The 16,553-nt window shown below is 43.9% G+C and overlaps 3 protein-coding genes across 4 annotated transcripts; all 3 read left to right on the top strand.

The window, feature by feature from the left end:
* The first annotated feature begins 643 nt into the window (after positions 1-643).
* Positions 644-1,716, top strand: LOC129593211 (uncharacterized). Its single transcript, XM_055489426.1, has 2 exons — positions 644-1,126; positions 1,314-1,716. Exons 1-2 carry the CDS (start codon positions 869-871, stop codon positions 1,359-1,361), a joined length of 306 nt encoding a protein of 101 aa, XP_055345401.1. The 5' UTR covers positions 644-868; the 3' UTR covers positions 1,362-1,716.
* A 2,922-nt stretch (positions 1,717-4,638) lies between these two features.
* Positions 4,639-8,012, top strand: LOC129593197 (fibroblast growth factor receptor-like 1). Of its 2 annotated transcripts, none has more exons than XM_055489405.1 (5): positions 4,639-4,886; positions 5,490-5,870; positions 6,023-6,183; positions 7,421-7,559; positions 7,779-8,012. In XM_055489405.1, the coding sequence occupies exons 1-5, from the start codon at positions 4,805-4,807 to the stop codon at positions 7,790-7,792; spliced, it is 777 nt and encodes a 258-aa protein (XP_055345380.1). In that variant the 5' UTR covers positions 4,639-4,804; the 3' UTR covers positions 7,793-8,012. The 2 variants fall into 2 exon arrangements, with proteins under 2 accessions (XP_055345380.1, XP_055345381.1); XM_055489406.1 differs by having other exon boundaries at positions 7,429-7,559.
* A 1,179-nt stretch (positions 8,013-9,191) lies between these two features.
* LOC129593162 (uncharacterized) lies at positions 9,192-11,827 on the top strand. The gene is made up of 2 exons (XM_055489367.1): positions 9,192-9,464; positions 10,401-11,827. The coding sequence occupies exons 1-2, from the start codon at positions 9,347-9,349 to the stop codon at positions 11,021-11,023; spliced, it is 741 nt and encodes a 246-aa protein (XP_055345342.1). The 5' UTR covers positions 9,192-9,346; the 3' UTR covers positions 11,024-11,827.
* Positions 11,828-16,553: the final 4,726 nt, after the last annotated feature.

The raw sequence follows: 16,553 nt of genomic DNA on the forward strand, positions 1-16,553 counted from the left end.
CGCAATCAGCAGTCCGCAACTGTGCAGCAGCAGACACGTTTCGTAACACCTGTTTTATGGTTTTCTGCCTGTTTCTGTTCCCGTAATACGCTATAATGAGTATCACGATTTTTCCAGTATTTAACAGGGAAAAGTCTGCACAAACAATGCTTTGGGAACCGGAAAGTAAGCTGCAGGAAATATTTTGGTCAATTAAGCAGTTGTACGGTATATAAGTCCGGACTACACCCAAGTTGATGCAAATAAAAATTAAATCTGCGGCAACTCGAACATTTAGTATGTGGTTCTAGATCCAGCATAAATTTACCGCAGTAGTGGTCCAGTTACTATTTTTCGTGGATGTCGTTCGTCATTTACAGTAATTGCCTCTGCCATCAGGTTTGCAAGCTGTTGGAGGACGTAAGACCTTTAAACGACACAAGCTCCGTTATTCACACTGGAAGCCGGAAGGACCTGTCAACGTTATAGCTGTACTGCAAAAATCAACTGAGTTGCACTTGGAGTTTGCACTTTGACCCTCCTGAGTGTACCACGGTTTAGGTTCGTGTATGTCGCTGACAACCTTGAACGTTCTGACAAGGGCGCTGCAGTTAGTGCACGCACCCAACGTATGCTGCCAGCCCAAAATGAGTAGTAGAACAGGATGTGCAAAGGGCAGGCTCACCGACGGATATGCCGTCACTGATTTCAGGTCGTGGGATTTCTGACTTCTGTATAAAAAACCGATTTGTTCTACAGTACACCGTCATAGTATGCGCTATGCGTTAGACCTGTTTATGAGTCGAAAACAACGTGTTTAAGTAGCCTCAGTAAAGACCATTCCACAAAGCTGAGCTTAACGCGCTTAGCACTCCACCGCCTTGACGAAATGGAGAAAATCCTGGTAGTTGTCGTCCTGTTGGCCGGGCTGCTGGGCCTGGTCTGCGGCGGCTGTCCGCGTTACATCCCCAACGGAAGACCCATCGACAACTGCCACACCGACACCGACTGCATTCGCCGCGGATGGGGCAGCATGTGCTGCAGCTACTGCGGCGCCAATGGCTGCAACAGGTACTGCCGCGGAACCGGCTCCAACGGCGATGCGGACATTGGAGGCGGAAATCGGCGCAAGCGATCCACAGAGACGGTAAGAGTAGTACCGATACCTAAGTAAAGCAGTTTTGAGATAACGTTGTCGCATGCCAAGCGTTTCGTGCATTCCTGCACCAGCAATGTTATTTTTTCACTCGCATTTCACAAAACACGGGTGCAATGTAGCTTCTTCAATATCTGGTATCGCTTGCAGTAAATATTTATTATTATGTATTATGCAGGTGCAGACCGATAACGGGAACAACAGCACAAACGGACAAGCCTTGTGATGGGAAGTGATTAATCAAGCGCACCGGGGTGTTCACTCTGCAGTGATCCGTGAATTGTATCGTTGTTTTTCATGCTTTGTGCACTTGACTCTATATATTAATACAAAGTGCTTGCTGTGCTGTATTAACGCATCTGAACTATGCATTACGCGGCAATAATATGCAAGAACACTCATACATTTGAAGACGCTTTCGAGTCTTTTGCGATGGCGCTCTTCGCTCACACGACATAACCTAAAAGATGTAAATCTGAGAAAAATAGCCATCTTGGATACTTTACAAGGACGCAGAAAGAGTCTCTTGTAAAAATCGCACGTTATGCTACGACATAATTTTCTTTTGGGAGTTGCGAGTTGAGATATCGCTTTAATTAGAATAACGTTACAATAGCCTGGCGGTCCGAAATTTCAACACGTAAACTACTAAACATACAGCTAGTGCTTAGTGAGCGCGCTGTCAGCGACACAGCGCTAAGAACCATGACCGACACATTAGTCTGCAATTGTTGCAATGGAAAACGGTGCTCCATAGTTACCTAGATCTTCTCTATTGCACCGACTTTCGCGTAACTACTATCCACTGGGCGAACACGGTTACTGTGATTCGTTAATACAGATTACGAGTGTTCCCGACTATTTGGCAAACACCAACTTTGCCAAAAGCGTGTACCATGTAAAATACCGTGGTGTGGCGCGCCATAGAATGTGCGGTAGTTTGACCTTTGACGTAAGTGGCATAACGGTAAGCCATGAATTTATATTGGTCAGGTCTACGCGCGAAAGAACTCACGCGCGAGAGCTCCTGCGCGTAGTAGTTTGATTACGCGCGAGAGCTCTCGCCTGTAGTAAAACTTGTATAGAATCAGCTACGCGCGATAGTTTTGTTGTTTTTTTTTATTTTCATAAACGAGCAATAATAAACTACAAATGCCGCACCATTACAGATAATAATTCTAAAATCATAATTTGAGTTCAGAGAGCAGTATCTCCTCGTTAAAGCGGCAGCTTCACTGCTTTTCTCCACCGCTTAGGCTTCTTGTGAGGAAACGCGTATGCTTTGAAAGGTGATCACTGTCTTACTACGGGCATTTCGCCCCTTAGTTTTTGGCGGTTGCTTCAGCACTCCCGTTATAACGATTTCGCGAAACCATTCCCGAAGTTTTCGGTCGGGGTAATAATTTGCTGTCTAGTTAAGTTTTCCAGCAGCAGGTCATAAGCAAATGCAAACGCATAAATTAGGCAGTTGCTCCTCACCGGCGGCTGTCCGCAGACTGCGACGTACTCAATTTCAACCTGACTATTTGAATCCGGGAAACAGAACAAGCGAAATAGTTGCAACTTTAGAAGATCTGTTGGCTGTTGTCCCGTCGAGCAGAAGATCCTTACAACGTCAGGCTTCAGACAATCGTACAGTGCGTACACGGGGTGAGAAACAGCAGACACTGACCTCTGATGACTCTCGCGGAAGAATAAGTAACTGCAGTGCCCAGCGCTCGGCCGACTTCCGGACTCGGAAGCCTGTGCGTGTACAGAAATACTACCAGTGCACCCCAGTCGTTCTCCTTGCAAAATCTCGTCCCTTGTATAAAACTGTCTTTCGTAATGACTGTCCCGAAAATTCCCGTCGCGTTAATGGCACCCGCGATAATACGAGGTGGTACGCGGGTGATGAAGAGCCCGGTGTCAACTCCCGTTGCGGACAGTCTTTTGTTCTCCGGGATATGTTTGACTATGGTGCTTGTAAGCGCATGGTTATGGTCCTCCACGCCGGCAGATGCACGATTTCCATCATACCGTTAAGAAGCTTCAGATGAACGTATGGTTTGCAACCACTCCTGAGCGTCGTTGTGATGGACTTGTGGGTAACCTGCTCGTCCTTCCCGTGTGGGCGATATTCGCTTCCCTTTTTATAGATGGGCGGGCGGAACTGTATGGGAAAGTTGCATGGTGCGGATGTGTTTTCGATGTCCTCGCGTTTCCTCCAGGGTTTGCGAAAACTTGGTTGATCAGTTGTCCTTGATCTTGGACAGCTTCTACAGCTGCTTCGTATGACATAAAACGACCTCCAGTTTAAAGCAGAGGCGAGTCCTTTTTAGAGGAGTAAATAGTACAAAATTAAGAATAACAACCGTCACGAGTACCGGTAGGTAGCTTAATTGTTCCGGCTTGTAATACGAATTATGCCGGCTTGCACACAGTACTGGTATATATGCAAGAAATCGGACACCAGCATAACATTAATAATTTTGACCTTGGCTGCTGATTCAGATATAATAACAGTCAGTTCAAAATCGATAAATTTCTAATTTCGGTAACTCGCGCGCGTAGTTACTTGACTTTGAGCGAGAAACTCTCGCACGTAATCAAAGTACTGCGCGCGCGATACTCTCGCGCGTAGCCATTTCGATTTATATAACCTGATGTTTTCTTTCGTGCTAATTCCCCGGCCCGGCTTGTACTATTACCCAAAGAGTACATAGAATACATAGAATTAATTAGTGCCAGAATACATAGTAATACACAGACTCCATAGAATACATAGAATTAAATAGAATACATAGAATACGTGGAAATAATGCAGAGAACTATTTCCACGGTTCTGGAGGAACAAGCGCCTCAGAGATGCCTCCGGTACGCAAGGCCTTAGCGGAATGGAGGATGGCCGCTGCGCAATATGACGGTGTCTACTGTGTCCGTCTTGAAGTCCGCCTTTAAATTAATTTGGTGAAAGATTAGTATTGACATGACAGGCGGAAAAATAAAGTTTTTTATATATAGAGCGGTAAATGTATATATATATATATATATATATATATATATATATATTTTCTCCTAAAGATACATACTGATATAAATTTGGTGGTACAGTCTGATCAATATATCATCCAAAAAAATTCAGATAATTACGAGACACTTACATATGCAGGTACATAGTGTATAAAGTACATACCGTAAAATCCGATATTAACGCCCCCCCCCCCGTAATAAACGCCCCCTGCGGTTTTAAACGCCCCCTCCCGAGCCTCTCGAAAAAATAAACGCCCAGGGCGTTAATATCGGATTTTACGGTATACCATAACATTTCGTGTACATTGACGTGTAAAGTCAGGTAGTCACAAGCATCGAAAAACATTTTTAAACAGTTTCACGCCAATGCCGCATGGTTAGCTTGTGACAAGTCTAAAGTGCGCATGCATGTGCAATCTGTGGAAGTGTAGTACGAAGTATCATAGATGAATAACGCAAGCCTCATATTTTTTCTTCCTTCTAAGCGCATTTTCAGTCTGGTTTCAGGGTGTACTATACTGAACATCCGCCTAGCAACCGACTTAGAGAAGTCAATAGTTTTTATCTCGTACTAAAAATCGTAATAATATAAAATTATTGCTTTTCGCCGAGCTTCGCACAATTTTAATGTACCGTAAATAAATACATTTACTTGCAATGCATTTACTTCGGCTCTTTTGCTTGTTATCGTTAACAAATGGACATCCTGCCCAGAATGGGCACCACTCGTTAATAACTGGTACGTACGTTACAGTGAACGTGAGGAAGGAAAGATGTAGACTAAAATAAAGTCTTTTTATAGACCAAGACTTCCCAATCGAAGGATTTAAATCACCAATTGCGAACAGAATTTAGGGAAGCGTGCCGGTACACTGGTACATGGTACCAAATTTGGGGACATGTGCTTAAACGTTCGCTTTCTCGCACTTCGACACTTTTTTTTGCATTGTTTTATGAATTCTATAGCCAAACGGCTTGTATACATTGGCGTGAAAACCGTTTGCGCGTGCAACATCCAGTTGGGAGTTTTAGCACATGTACCGGAATTTGGTACCATGTACCAGCACACTTCCCTTAATACAGATACCATATTATCTCTGGAGACATGCAGTAGGACATTAGATTACTGCAGATTGTTAAATCTTGCTAGTTTTAACAGCTTGGCACTGGTGAAGGCTTGGCATTATACCAGTATTTTCAACCCGGCTTTAGTAATCTTTCTGCTGTATTTAAGTAAGGATAATAAATTATTCAGCTCTGAGGTTTGCGTTCGGATCTCATGGAATTTAATGGGAAATTACGAATTGACAAAACCATCAAATTAAAGATTATGTTTGCATAGATAATCGTCCGCACTTGCTGCAAGCAGATGAGCCGGAGCTGTATGCCATGGCGGGAACCAGGAAGACCGAAGTTAACTGCGAAATCGACGACAGTTCAAACTCCACATCCGTTACGTGGTTTCGCAATGGATCCGAGATAATTCCTTACGGGGATCCTGACAACCGACGCTTCGTCACCAAAAAGGCCGGTTTCGTGCTGGTGCTGCATAATTTAACGTTATCCGATCATAACAGCGTCATCGGCTGCCGATTAACCAACGCACACGGTACAACATGGCATAATGTGACCTTGATAGTGATTTCTGAGGCAAAAATACCAGGACACCCCCGCATGCCCAGTATATTTGAGGACGACAACGTGGAACAAGCAAAACAGGATGGTATGTGGATTCTGGTAGCTGTTTCACACGTCTGACTGCTTAGTCTGTCTGTCAACAAACTCTGCGTACATCGGAAGTACAGTACATCAGAAAACTAATACGAATGTACCGTAGCGCACAGCAAGAACAACGATTACCGGGCTAGTTTTTAGAACCGCAAGCGCCGTACTTTTTCATGCATTCCGGAACCAAAACGCTGGAATTTAAAATGACAAAACTGGTGGGTGCCAGCGGATTATTGGGATGTTTGGCAGTGGGATACCCGCAGTCGTTGGTCGTCTGGACGAAGGACGGGGCGGTGGTTCATAATAGTGTAAGCTGGTACTGCCTAGTGCCTAACTGGCGATAGCTGCATTAGTACAAGCTTCTCCCGTAATTTCTCACGCATCAACATGGCGATTAACTGTTTCTTTCTTATATTAATGTACAAGCAACAATAAAAAATTCATGAGTTACGAAATTGAGTTCATGAGTTGCACGTAGTGTAGTGGGAGCTGCTTACAATGGACGACAGAAAGAGGTTGAAATCGACCGGCCAGTGTGCGGTCGCCCCTCATGAACTTCTTTTTGCCGTGCACTGTATAGTGCAACTTTCACGCTAAATATCTTGCGTACTAGTGTACTTGCGCTAAAATTACAGAGTAGTGCAGCACGCCAGCGCTTGCGATTAGAATAGCATACCGGCGCTTGCGTGACTGCAGATTAGTAAGTATTTATTATCATTCAAGTTAGATGCTTGCTTCAGGAATTGAGCATTTAAGGGAAGTGGGCCGGTACATGGTAACAAATTCGTGTACCTGCACGAAAACACATTTTTGTTTCGGTTTATGACATTCTGTAGACAAAAGATTTGTATACACTGGCGTGAAAACCGTTTGTGCGCGCAACATCCGGTTCGGAAGTTATGGCTGTTAGAAAATTACAAAAAGTTTGAATGCGTTCGGGTGTTCCAGAGGTCTCATTATGGACCGATTTCCCTCAAATTTTGCACGGAAATGCACATAACCAGGAAAAACGTTTTTACACCGATCCACTATTCTAGCATGTTTTTCAAATTTTAAAATGAATTTCAAAAATTTTAATATTCATTTTAAAATTTGAAAAAAATCATGGAAGTCTGGATCGGTGTACAAACGATGTTCATGGACATGCACATTTACGTGCAAAATTTGAGGGAGATTGGCCCATAATGTGACTTTTGGCACGCCCGAATGCATTCAAACTTTTTGTAATTTTCTAACCGCCCTAACTCTCGAACCGGATGTTGCGCGCGCAACCGGTTTTCAAGCCAGTGTATACAAATCTTCTGGCTATATCTGTAGAATGTCATAAAACAAGAGAAAAAAGGATGCGGGTGTGCGCGAAAGTGAAAGATTTTGTGCATGAACAGGAATTTGGTACCATGTACCGGGCCACTTTCCTTAAGATGCTTCAGATTATTTCAGTACAGGCTTCTACAGATAAATTAGATTATGCATGCACACGAATTTTGCACGCATGTACCGGCCCACTTTCCTTATGAATTGATCTGGCGTTTTCACTGCACATAGACGAAAAGGATTTCCGTGTCTCAAGAAGACTTCTCCCTGCGGATCGAAGATCTGCAAGCGAGCGACAGAGGGCATTACCAATGCACTGCCACAAATATTTACGGATCAGTAGTGGCGAAATACGCTCTTGCTGTCGTCGGTAAGTTTTAACAACAAAATCGATTGAAAAAAGTACAAATTATTCGGAAAGATATACGATATACGAGTAAGTAGTAACTGTACAAAAAACTTGGATAACTGTCATTTTTATTTGTTGCATGGCTCATCCGACGCACTGTACATTGTACTGTGTACATACAGTACTGGCAGCGCCCTTCAGTGAGTTTGCACCATAACTAATGAGAAGTGTTGATTTCAGACATTAAAAGCTGATCGGGAAAAGACAGCATGCGTCAGCCAGTTAATGGTTTGCGCGTGCATCTGGAAGTTCCTCCCGCATAATCCGTTATCAAGCAGACGACGCGATGCCAGTCATGCAATTGCCTGACTGCTTGTTCACTTTCGAGGTGGTCGATCGCTGCCCGTTCTTACTTTTTGCTTGTTTCTCGGAACCAATCAAGCACCTACGTACATTAAAGTATGTAAAGTGAAACAGTGTGTAATTTATTACAACAAAAACCTGAAAACACGATTGTCACGACTTGAAGGTGGCGGCATAATGTATTTATTATGAAGCGCCACTGAGGGCGCAAACAACCAACTGATCGTTGTCATCAGGACAACAATGGCACGCTGCAACCGCAGTTGCCATGCTGGACAACACACCACGTAGAGGTCACAGCGGACACAACATTCTCGTGACCTCAGTGCCACTGCACTACGCCACAGGACACAACATTTTCGTGACCCCAGTGCCACTGCACTACGCCACAACGATCCAAAAATTGGTCGTGCTGGCCCATGTACATATATAGACATAAGTACAAAAAGTTCCGGCGTTTAGTAAGGAGGCAAAAATGCGCGGAAACGGCGGATTCACTTGTTCAGTGCAATCGCATCTACCTTTCTAACGAAGGTCAACAGATTGGTGGATTAGCTGTCGAATTTTCTGCCGAAGTACATTCACCTTTTCTAAAGGTCAACGTCCACTTTCTTCCGACCTTGGAAGAAAGGTGGGCGGCTCGCTTTTTTGCCGAAGATCCACCATTCTGATATGTTTACTCTGATCATTTCCTGCGTTTAGCGAAGTTGTTAACGACAACAAGCATATCTCCATTATGTTCGGTCAGAATTGATGTTGCATGCCGGGTAAATGCTGTCAGGCTCTTAACCTATGGTGATGTACTCGAGATTATTAAATGCAAAGTACTGATAAATGTTAATTAATGAATTCTGACTGCTTTAAAGTCTTCAATTTACATTAAGCATTTACATTAAGCTTCAATTTACATTAGACTGTACCTAGTACGTACTACCTTTGATTGCTTGTTGATATTAAGAATTACTGATGTTGTATCTACATATTCATGGCTCTGGAGCATTACCGTAGCACGAGTATTATGACCGAGATCCGCTTTACGCGCGGTTTCTCAAGCTTACAAACCTAACCAAGCAGGTACGGTGCAGGTTACCAACATCGACTCTTTGGGGGCGCGGCATCGTATACGACACAATCCGGGCCTGATGATTCGAGAAGGCAGTACCATAAAGACGTTATACGTTGTACTGTTACTCGGCACTTGGTTATCCAAGGACCGCCTTCGTATTTTGACTGTCGATCGATAGTATCCTCAATTATAAGCATTAATACCGCATGCGCCATGTCGTGCACGATCTCCGTCTGAACGATCTGTGAAACCAGTTGACTGTTTCGGTGCTTATTCATTATCGCTTAAAATAGCGAGTTACTCGTATTATTTCTGAAACATTTCTGAAACCCGCATTGGTTTGACTAACGCCTGAGTTTCTGACTGTTGATCCGACTACATGATGGAGAAGCTACCGCAGATTCCAAAGGCCACTTGCAGTGTGTTGGCACTCAGCATTGCGGAAGTCCTCTTGGCACTTGTGGGATTCGCGGCAAATTTCTACAACCTGTTTTACGGTAAGCAGCGAAACAGCGGATGCCGTTTTTTTATTTCCTGCAAGCTGTATGCATTATCTAGCACTGGAACAGGACCAAATTTACGTATAATAAAGCCAACTAAAGTTCATTTTTAATAAAGTTTACATTGATATTTTGATATCTTCCTTTCGCTGTTTGCGGTTTAAATTTTTAATTTCCGTCAAGCTGTTTTTCAACCATGAACCATCTGGCTTAATGTTACTCGTTCATTATCTGCTTGTTTTTTAACTCTGCAAAATAGATAATTAGATTCGGACGTGGTTGGCAGAGCGCAAAAGATGTGACTAACAGCGGGCACTATTCTAATTTCCACTGACATCATTCTGCATGTAACGCCGGGGTGCTACTCTACGTACAAACTGTGCCTGCGATGATGCACAGCGATCACATGCCGTGCTGTCTTAAGCTTTCATCGATCGGCAGTACAGTCTGATTACAGTACAATACATGACTAAATAGTCCTAATATATTTTCTAACCTGCATTGCGTATTACCACACATGTTAGGTGTGTCTTTACTGCTATGTATTATCGTGTTATTGCATGTAATTATTGCCTTGTATTCACGGATCAGCCGGCTGCAATTTTCAGTAATAAGAATTCCTGCATGATGTTGGAGACAGACTACAGTTTCCCACATTATCGTCCCATTCGATAGCTTCGCAGTGTTAAAACATCAAGGACTTCTATTTTTTAAAAAAATTGGTTATGATAAAAATTTATTGAGCCGGCAGTGATATTCGTTTTCCTGGTTCCTTGCAAAAATTTCGCTGAGAACACGCTCCTGAGAAGCTGAGATTGATACTTTTTTCTCATCATTGAAATTTTAATGTAAGACATTCATCACAATAACTCGATTTTCTCTTTGAAAGATTTTTTGATCACTTTGTAGAATTTTCTATGTGTTGTTTTGCAGGCATCCTGGCGCCGGACGAGAGTATTCCGATGGGGCAGACGCTGATCTTTATCGTGTCCATCCCGTTGTACGCAACGCAGCTGGTATGCGGCGTCCGTCTCATGGTGGCCAGTGTGCGCCTAATGCGGGGCCAGAGAAATTCCGCCTTCTTCGGGGAAGGTGTCCGCAACATTCCTGCGCGGGAATTCACAATGTGCCAGGTGTTGGCTCTCATGAGCTGCTGCGTGTGCCTGCTGGCCCTGGTCCTCGCCTGGTTCTGCCAGGTCGGCTTCGTCGCGAACCGCCTCCTTTTGTCGGCCAAACTGGACCTCATGTTTCCCAAACCGGACGCTATACCCAAACCCAAACTGGGGGCGTGGGAAGCCGTTCAGCAAGCCTTCCAGGCGGACTTCACCGGACAGATGGTCATGCTGGCAGCGGTGCTGCTGCAGATCGCCGGTGTCATCGTGGTGGTCTTCATTCTTCGGCAAAGTAAAGCCGTCCGAGAAGAGCTGCAGTTGGCTGATAGGAATGCGGATGATCGCAAGTCCTGCAAGGAAGAGCACAAGCTTCTCGCCCGTTTGAAGGAGTATAACGAACCACCGCCCGCGTACAGTGGCGGAAAAATTGCGCTGTCGGCGTAGGATAAGGTGACAAATGTGACCTTTACCTGGAGGCATCGATTCATCGTTGAGTTCGCTGTTAATGAATGACCTTTAACAGTAAAGCGCTAAACAGTTTTACGGTTTACATCCCTTTAATATGCGTATATAGTAGACAGTGCTTAGATATTTGTCTCGATACCTGTACTACAGCTTTTATCGGCAGATTTTTATATATCATACATCTTCTGCCCCATGACTTTTATCTTAGCACATAGTATTTCGGTACGGCATTGTTGTTTGCTTCGATTCCCTAGAGCTTCTCCTGTTTGGCTATCATAATAAGTATCATTATATATTCTGGAGAACTTTCTGTTTATCTCTCGTATTTCCCGCGTCACGGCGCCATTACGGATCACCCACGGTGCTTAACTCCGGCCACTGCAAACCCCCTCCCAGCCGACGTGCTTTCTCATCCATTGCTTTCCCCGTGTAGTGTTCCTTCCGCCATTTCCGATAGGAATGTTCCCGCACAACCATGGCTGCTTTCCTTACCGAAGACTTGCCCTGTTGTGCAACGTATAGTTTAGCGTTAACCCACTGTTTACTGTGACCGTAACTAGTTGTTTATAGAGTGTTGAAAACTGTATGATCGTAAATTCGTAAGTTTAAAATCTTCACTTTCCCATTTTGTCCTACCTACGTTACAGCTTACGTTTCTGTAATTTGTTCGCCTACTTCCATAAAAAAGACAGTCTGTCAATGTTAGAGGATTCGATGCTAACGCTCGACCGAGCTTCATTAAACTACTGCCGCCAAACTGCTGTTGTCACTATCCGGTATTTCCATTATTTCCGGATTCGATGCTAACGCTTACGAATGAATGATCGGCCGACCGAACGGCATTAAACTACTGCCCCAATCTGCTGTTGTCACCACTATCCGGTATTTCCATTATTGCAGCACCACCATAGTTGATTACAGTTACGATCGATAAGTCAGGCTACTGCAACGGCCGCCCGGAAAGGCAGTCCAGATAATATTAGCTGTACTCGAAAGGCAAATGCGTTCTGTACGATTATCTACGATACAGAGCCGGAAGTTCTGTGTCGTTTCGATCACACCCCCTTACAGCTGATTAAACGGCCGAGTTAAAGTGTTCTGTATCTAAAAGGAACTCTCCTGGCTCCGTTACGATACAGAACTCGCATTTCTTGCTAGGTCAAATTTATTTTGGTGAAGGCTCCGCATACCACCTTTATACCACCTTTGGCTCCTAATACCACCTTTCGTACCACCTTTGGCTCCTAGTACCACCTTTTGGACACCATTTTTGACTCCGCATGCCACCATTTATTTAGTACTTAACTTATGCATGTGTCTATCCATTTTTATTAAATTTTTTATATCTGAAATAGCTGAATGGTTAGATTGCGCAGCTACATCCATATCTACACGCTGCGCTTCGTACAATCCCGCATCTAAAGCGGATATATGAAATCAAATCCCGGATTGGTAATTCTCAGGGCTTTTCCTCCGGTGCGTCTTTTTAGTGGAAGCAGTTTTTTTTCTCAAATTATTCTAAAATCCATTTTCGAATACTTTTGCCGGTACACGATGTCTCTGCCGGGCTTCTTTTGTGGAAAAGGACATATGCGAATGCCGCAGCAAATGGCACACAGTCAACACCATTTTTATATCATTTTATTAAAAGTAAAAAAAAAATTATGGTGGTATGCGGAGTCAAACGTGGTCTGCAAAAGGTGGTATTAGGAGCCAAAGGCGGTACGAAAGGTGGTATTAGGAGCCTAAGGTGGTAAACGGTGGTATGAGGAGCCTTCAGCATTTATTTTTTGATGTGGATGCACAGTCCGCTGTAAGTCTGAAGTCTTGTTTTTAATTTTCAAGTTTTGAGGGTGTAATTAACGGGAGTTTAATTGTTTCTATCGAAAACATTCCAGTTCTGCTTTGTTCAGTGATTTTAGCTGCCTCCGACTGTGCATGTTTGAATTTGTATCGATGGCAACAGGCAACTTCGCCATAGCCGTCAGCGCGAGGAATACCTCGGCGCACTTTACGTGCAACTGCCTTTCGCTTTTTCACCAGTCGTTTGATTTCGTAACTTAACAAAACTTAAAATCGTCAGAAAAACAGAAAGGAAACGGCCACAAAATTGTTGTGAAAAATAAATAAATCGTTGACCAATTCAACTACGGTAACTGGGCGCTTTTAGAAACCGTGGTCTCATTGCTCTGTAGCGCTCTATAAGATTCAGCGCTGTACCATTGGTAGATTCACTTTTACAGACCTCGCGGCTCTGTATCTTACAGAACGCATTTAAAGTGCGTTTCGAGTAGTACTATTATATAGTATTCTAAACCTACGTTATAGTTAAGAGTATGTGCTCTGTATGGGCGAATCCAAGGCGCGTGCATGCGTAGTAATCTGGGACACTACAACTGGACATAAGTAGTAAGCAAGTATTAGTAATTTTTTAACGTTTAAATTTCTATCATTTTAAGCAGTATTACGCGAATGCACTTTTTGTTACATTGATGGCCTTTGCCCAATAAATTTGTACTATAAGCAAGAAAAAGTAGTGTTGTACCAGTACTTATGTCTCATCAGAACGTTTTAAGGCATAACCCCGGGAATGTTTTACTCGTATCATTATTATCGATACGGTGCATTTCAGTTCAGATTATGGACTTTTTCAAATACTTCTGGATCTTTCTATGCCGTCGGCACAAATGCTAGATGGTAGCCTTCATGCCGTCGGAGACCGGTCCGCAGCCAGTATTCCACCCGCGCCGACTGCGGACTGGTCGCTTCGCTTACAATGATGGTTGACGTGGTCGCGCAGAACAGGCCAGGACCACCGGGCACCGACACGTTTCGATGGAAACTGATGACCAGACCGGGGATTTTAGTGAGTTTGGGGATTTATTGCAGATAGCGGTAAGGCGCCAACAGGAAACTGCGGAGTCTGCGGTTGTAATTCCAAATAAAGTGAAAAAACCTAGGTTTGGATAGTTCTCTAACAGGATGACACCGGGCTGACATGATAAATTCCATGAGCGACTTTTTTATGTGCTTGAATATTACAGTATGTTTTATACAATCCGTACCTGCGCTTGCGCTGTATTATCACGCGCTACCGAATTGTATTATCACGCGCTGTATTAACGCGCGCTACCGAATTTTTGTGGCAGCGTATAAGTGTTGAAATTCAGCGTGGAAACGCTGCTTCTGTTTTGGGAACGGTTGGGTGTTCTAGAGAACTAGAAGAATTATTCTACTTATTCTAAGTTGGTTTCAGAAGTTCAAGTGTCAAATGGCGTTTGGCTTGTACAATAAATATTAAGAACATTGAAAAAAAAATTATCACGCGTCGATATAAATACGAAAACGGCAGTTGGAAATATTCAAACAAATCTGGATCAGAGTAAGCATGTTTTAATGCGTAAACATGCTATTACGCACGGCGATGTCGCACGCGGAGCGGCGGAGGTGTAAGTCCAACGGAGTCGGTAGTGCACTAAGCGCAGTTAACGTCGGGCAGAACTGAGCGAATCTGCTCCCGACCTCATCGGTTGCCAATCAGCCGCAGTACAACGAAGCCAGCCATACAGTGTCAGCTGCGTGTCCAATGGTCCATTGTGAAAGAAATAATTATTGTAACTCTGGTTCGATTTATGCACATTGTACAGTTAGTGCAAAATTTAAATAAGATCGGTCATAAAGACACCTTCGGTTTCACCTAGAAGCGATTAACGTCTAGGAATTTCCTGACAGTCATAACTTCCCAACCGGATGTTGCGCGCACAAACAGTTTTCACGCTTCCGTACACAAATCAACTGGCTACAAAATGTCACAGAATAAAGCAAAGAAGTTGTTGAGTGCTGAAAGCGAAAGTTTTCGTGAGTGTACACGAATTTCCTTTCATGTACCGCGAGAAGACCGGACCAACTATGAAGGCTTTTCCAGATTTTCCCTACCTTTAAGAACGAAGAGAATCGATAATACTTTCCTTATTATGCAAAGTACTCTATGTAGCACTACTCCATAACTATTTTGTGCCCCTTAATGTTAGATATCATTATCCAGCAAATATACATTTTCCCCAGCGTGATACAGCGGTTTGTTCGTTCACAACTGACATTTACTACGATGTGAGCAGTAAGTGATAAGAAAAATGGTGTTTACCAAACAACTGCACAGGAGACGAGCTAGCCGAGTGGACCAATGCTTGCAATGTCGACCAAACAGGACAGCTGACTGGTTTTTGGTCTAAAGGCAACCCAACACCGCGCCAGTGTATAGCAGAAACGTAATCAACGAAACTAACTTTGCAATTTAAACTGATCGGTTGGCGAGGAGTCTCTCCGTTCATATCGCGACCTGAGACTATTTCGCAAAACTACGTTTTCTCAGCTCTTTGCAGTTTAAAGATTCTTGGGCTGGAATTTTTAATTTTAACTTGTGCTCACTTTCCTGTTAACTATATAATATATTTATATTAATTTTGTTAGTAAAACTTTTCTTGTACAAGCTAGTTGCGATACTAAAATGAAAAGGAACGCCAACATTTCTCTACTCAAAATTAGCTGACCCTGCGCAAACTGCGCGAAATATATCAGCGATGTACCATGCAATGCCGGAATAATGACCAAACTGTGAACGAAGTGCGTTAACCTTTTAACTTTAAATTAAGCAGTAATTTTGTTGACTGACAGCACAACCTAGTACGTACAATTTGTACTAGGTACTGTCAGGCACATGAGCCTGTGCGTGGTGCGTACGGCTCAACATAGAGCGTACTTGCACTCACTTACATGCCATATTGCCTCTCTCGTGTACGTACGTGTGACGCTGCACTGCACCCATCCACTGAAGTGGATATACCGCACAGCGCACACACTGAGCGTACTTGCTCTCTCGTCCCTCTTTCGCAGTACTACTCAGCGTTCATACGCTCGCGTTGGGTAGAGTCCAGTCTGCGCATCACACAGCTGATTCACGTCTTGGCCCGCATCACCACGCACGTGTTTGCCGCCAGGATCACTTGACACTTACTCGCCAACGAGACGCATCAAGAACCTTTTGAGCATACACTTGCTATTTGGCCACACGTGCCTTTGTTCTTTTCTTCCTGCTATTACGCAGTATTGTCAGCCTTTATTGTCTAATAAAGACAGCATCGTGAGCTCCTCGCCATAGTCTGTTACATGGTAGCAGCATCTTTCTGGTTTTCCTTCCTACGGAATCTTTGAGGAGACGGTGAAGGCATCTTTTCGGAGAACTCGGGAGAACCTTTTCAGTCACTGTTTGAGACTGCTGAAGCAGCCTCTTCTTTGACTGTCGATCAACAAACGGTCGCATCGTCTTACAGCTGCGGCGAAACGGAGATCACTGAAGTGATTTCTGCCCAGCTGGTGAGCCACGGTTTTCTTGTCTCTTCGACACTGAAGAGCACGCGTCCCGAACGCACGGACATTCTCTTTCCCAACTGACGGACCGGACTCGAACGAGAGTCCGCAGCGCGATAGGATTAACCCATTATACGGGGAC

Source organism: Paramacrobiotus metropolitanus, unplaced genomic scaffold, assembly GCF_019649055.1.
Source record: "Paramacrobiotus metropolitanus isolate TYO unplaced genomic scaffold, Prichtersi_v1.0 Parri_scaffold0000060, whole genome shotgun sequence".
Classification (NCBI taxonomy): Eukaryota; Metazoa; Tardigrada; class Eutardigrada; order Parachela; family Macrobiotidae; genus Paramacrobiotus; species Paramacrobiotus metropolitanus.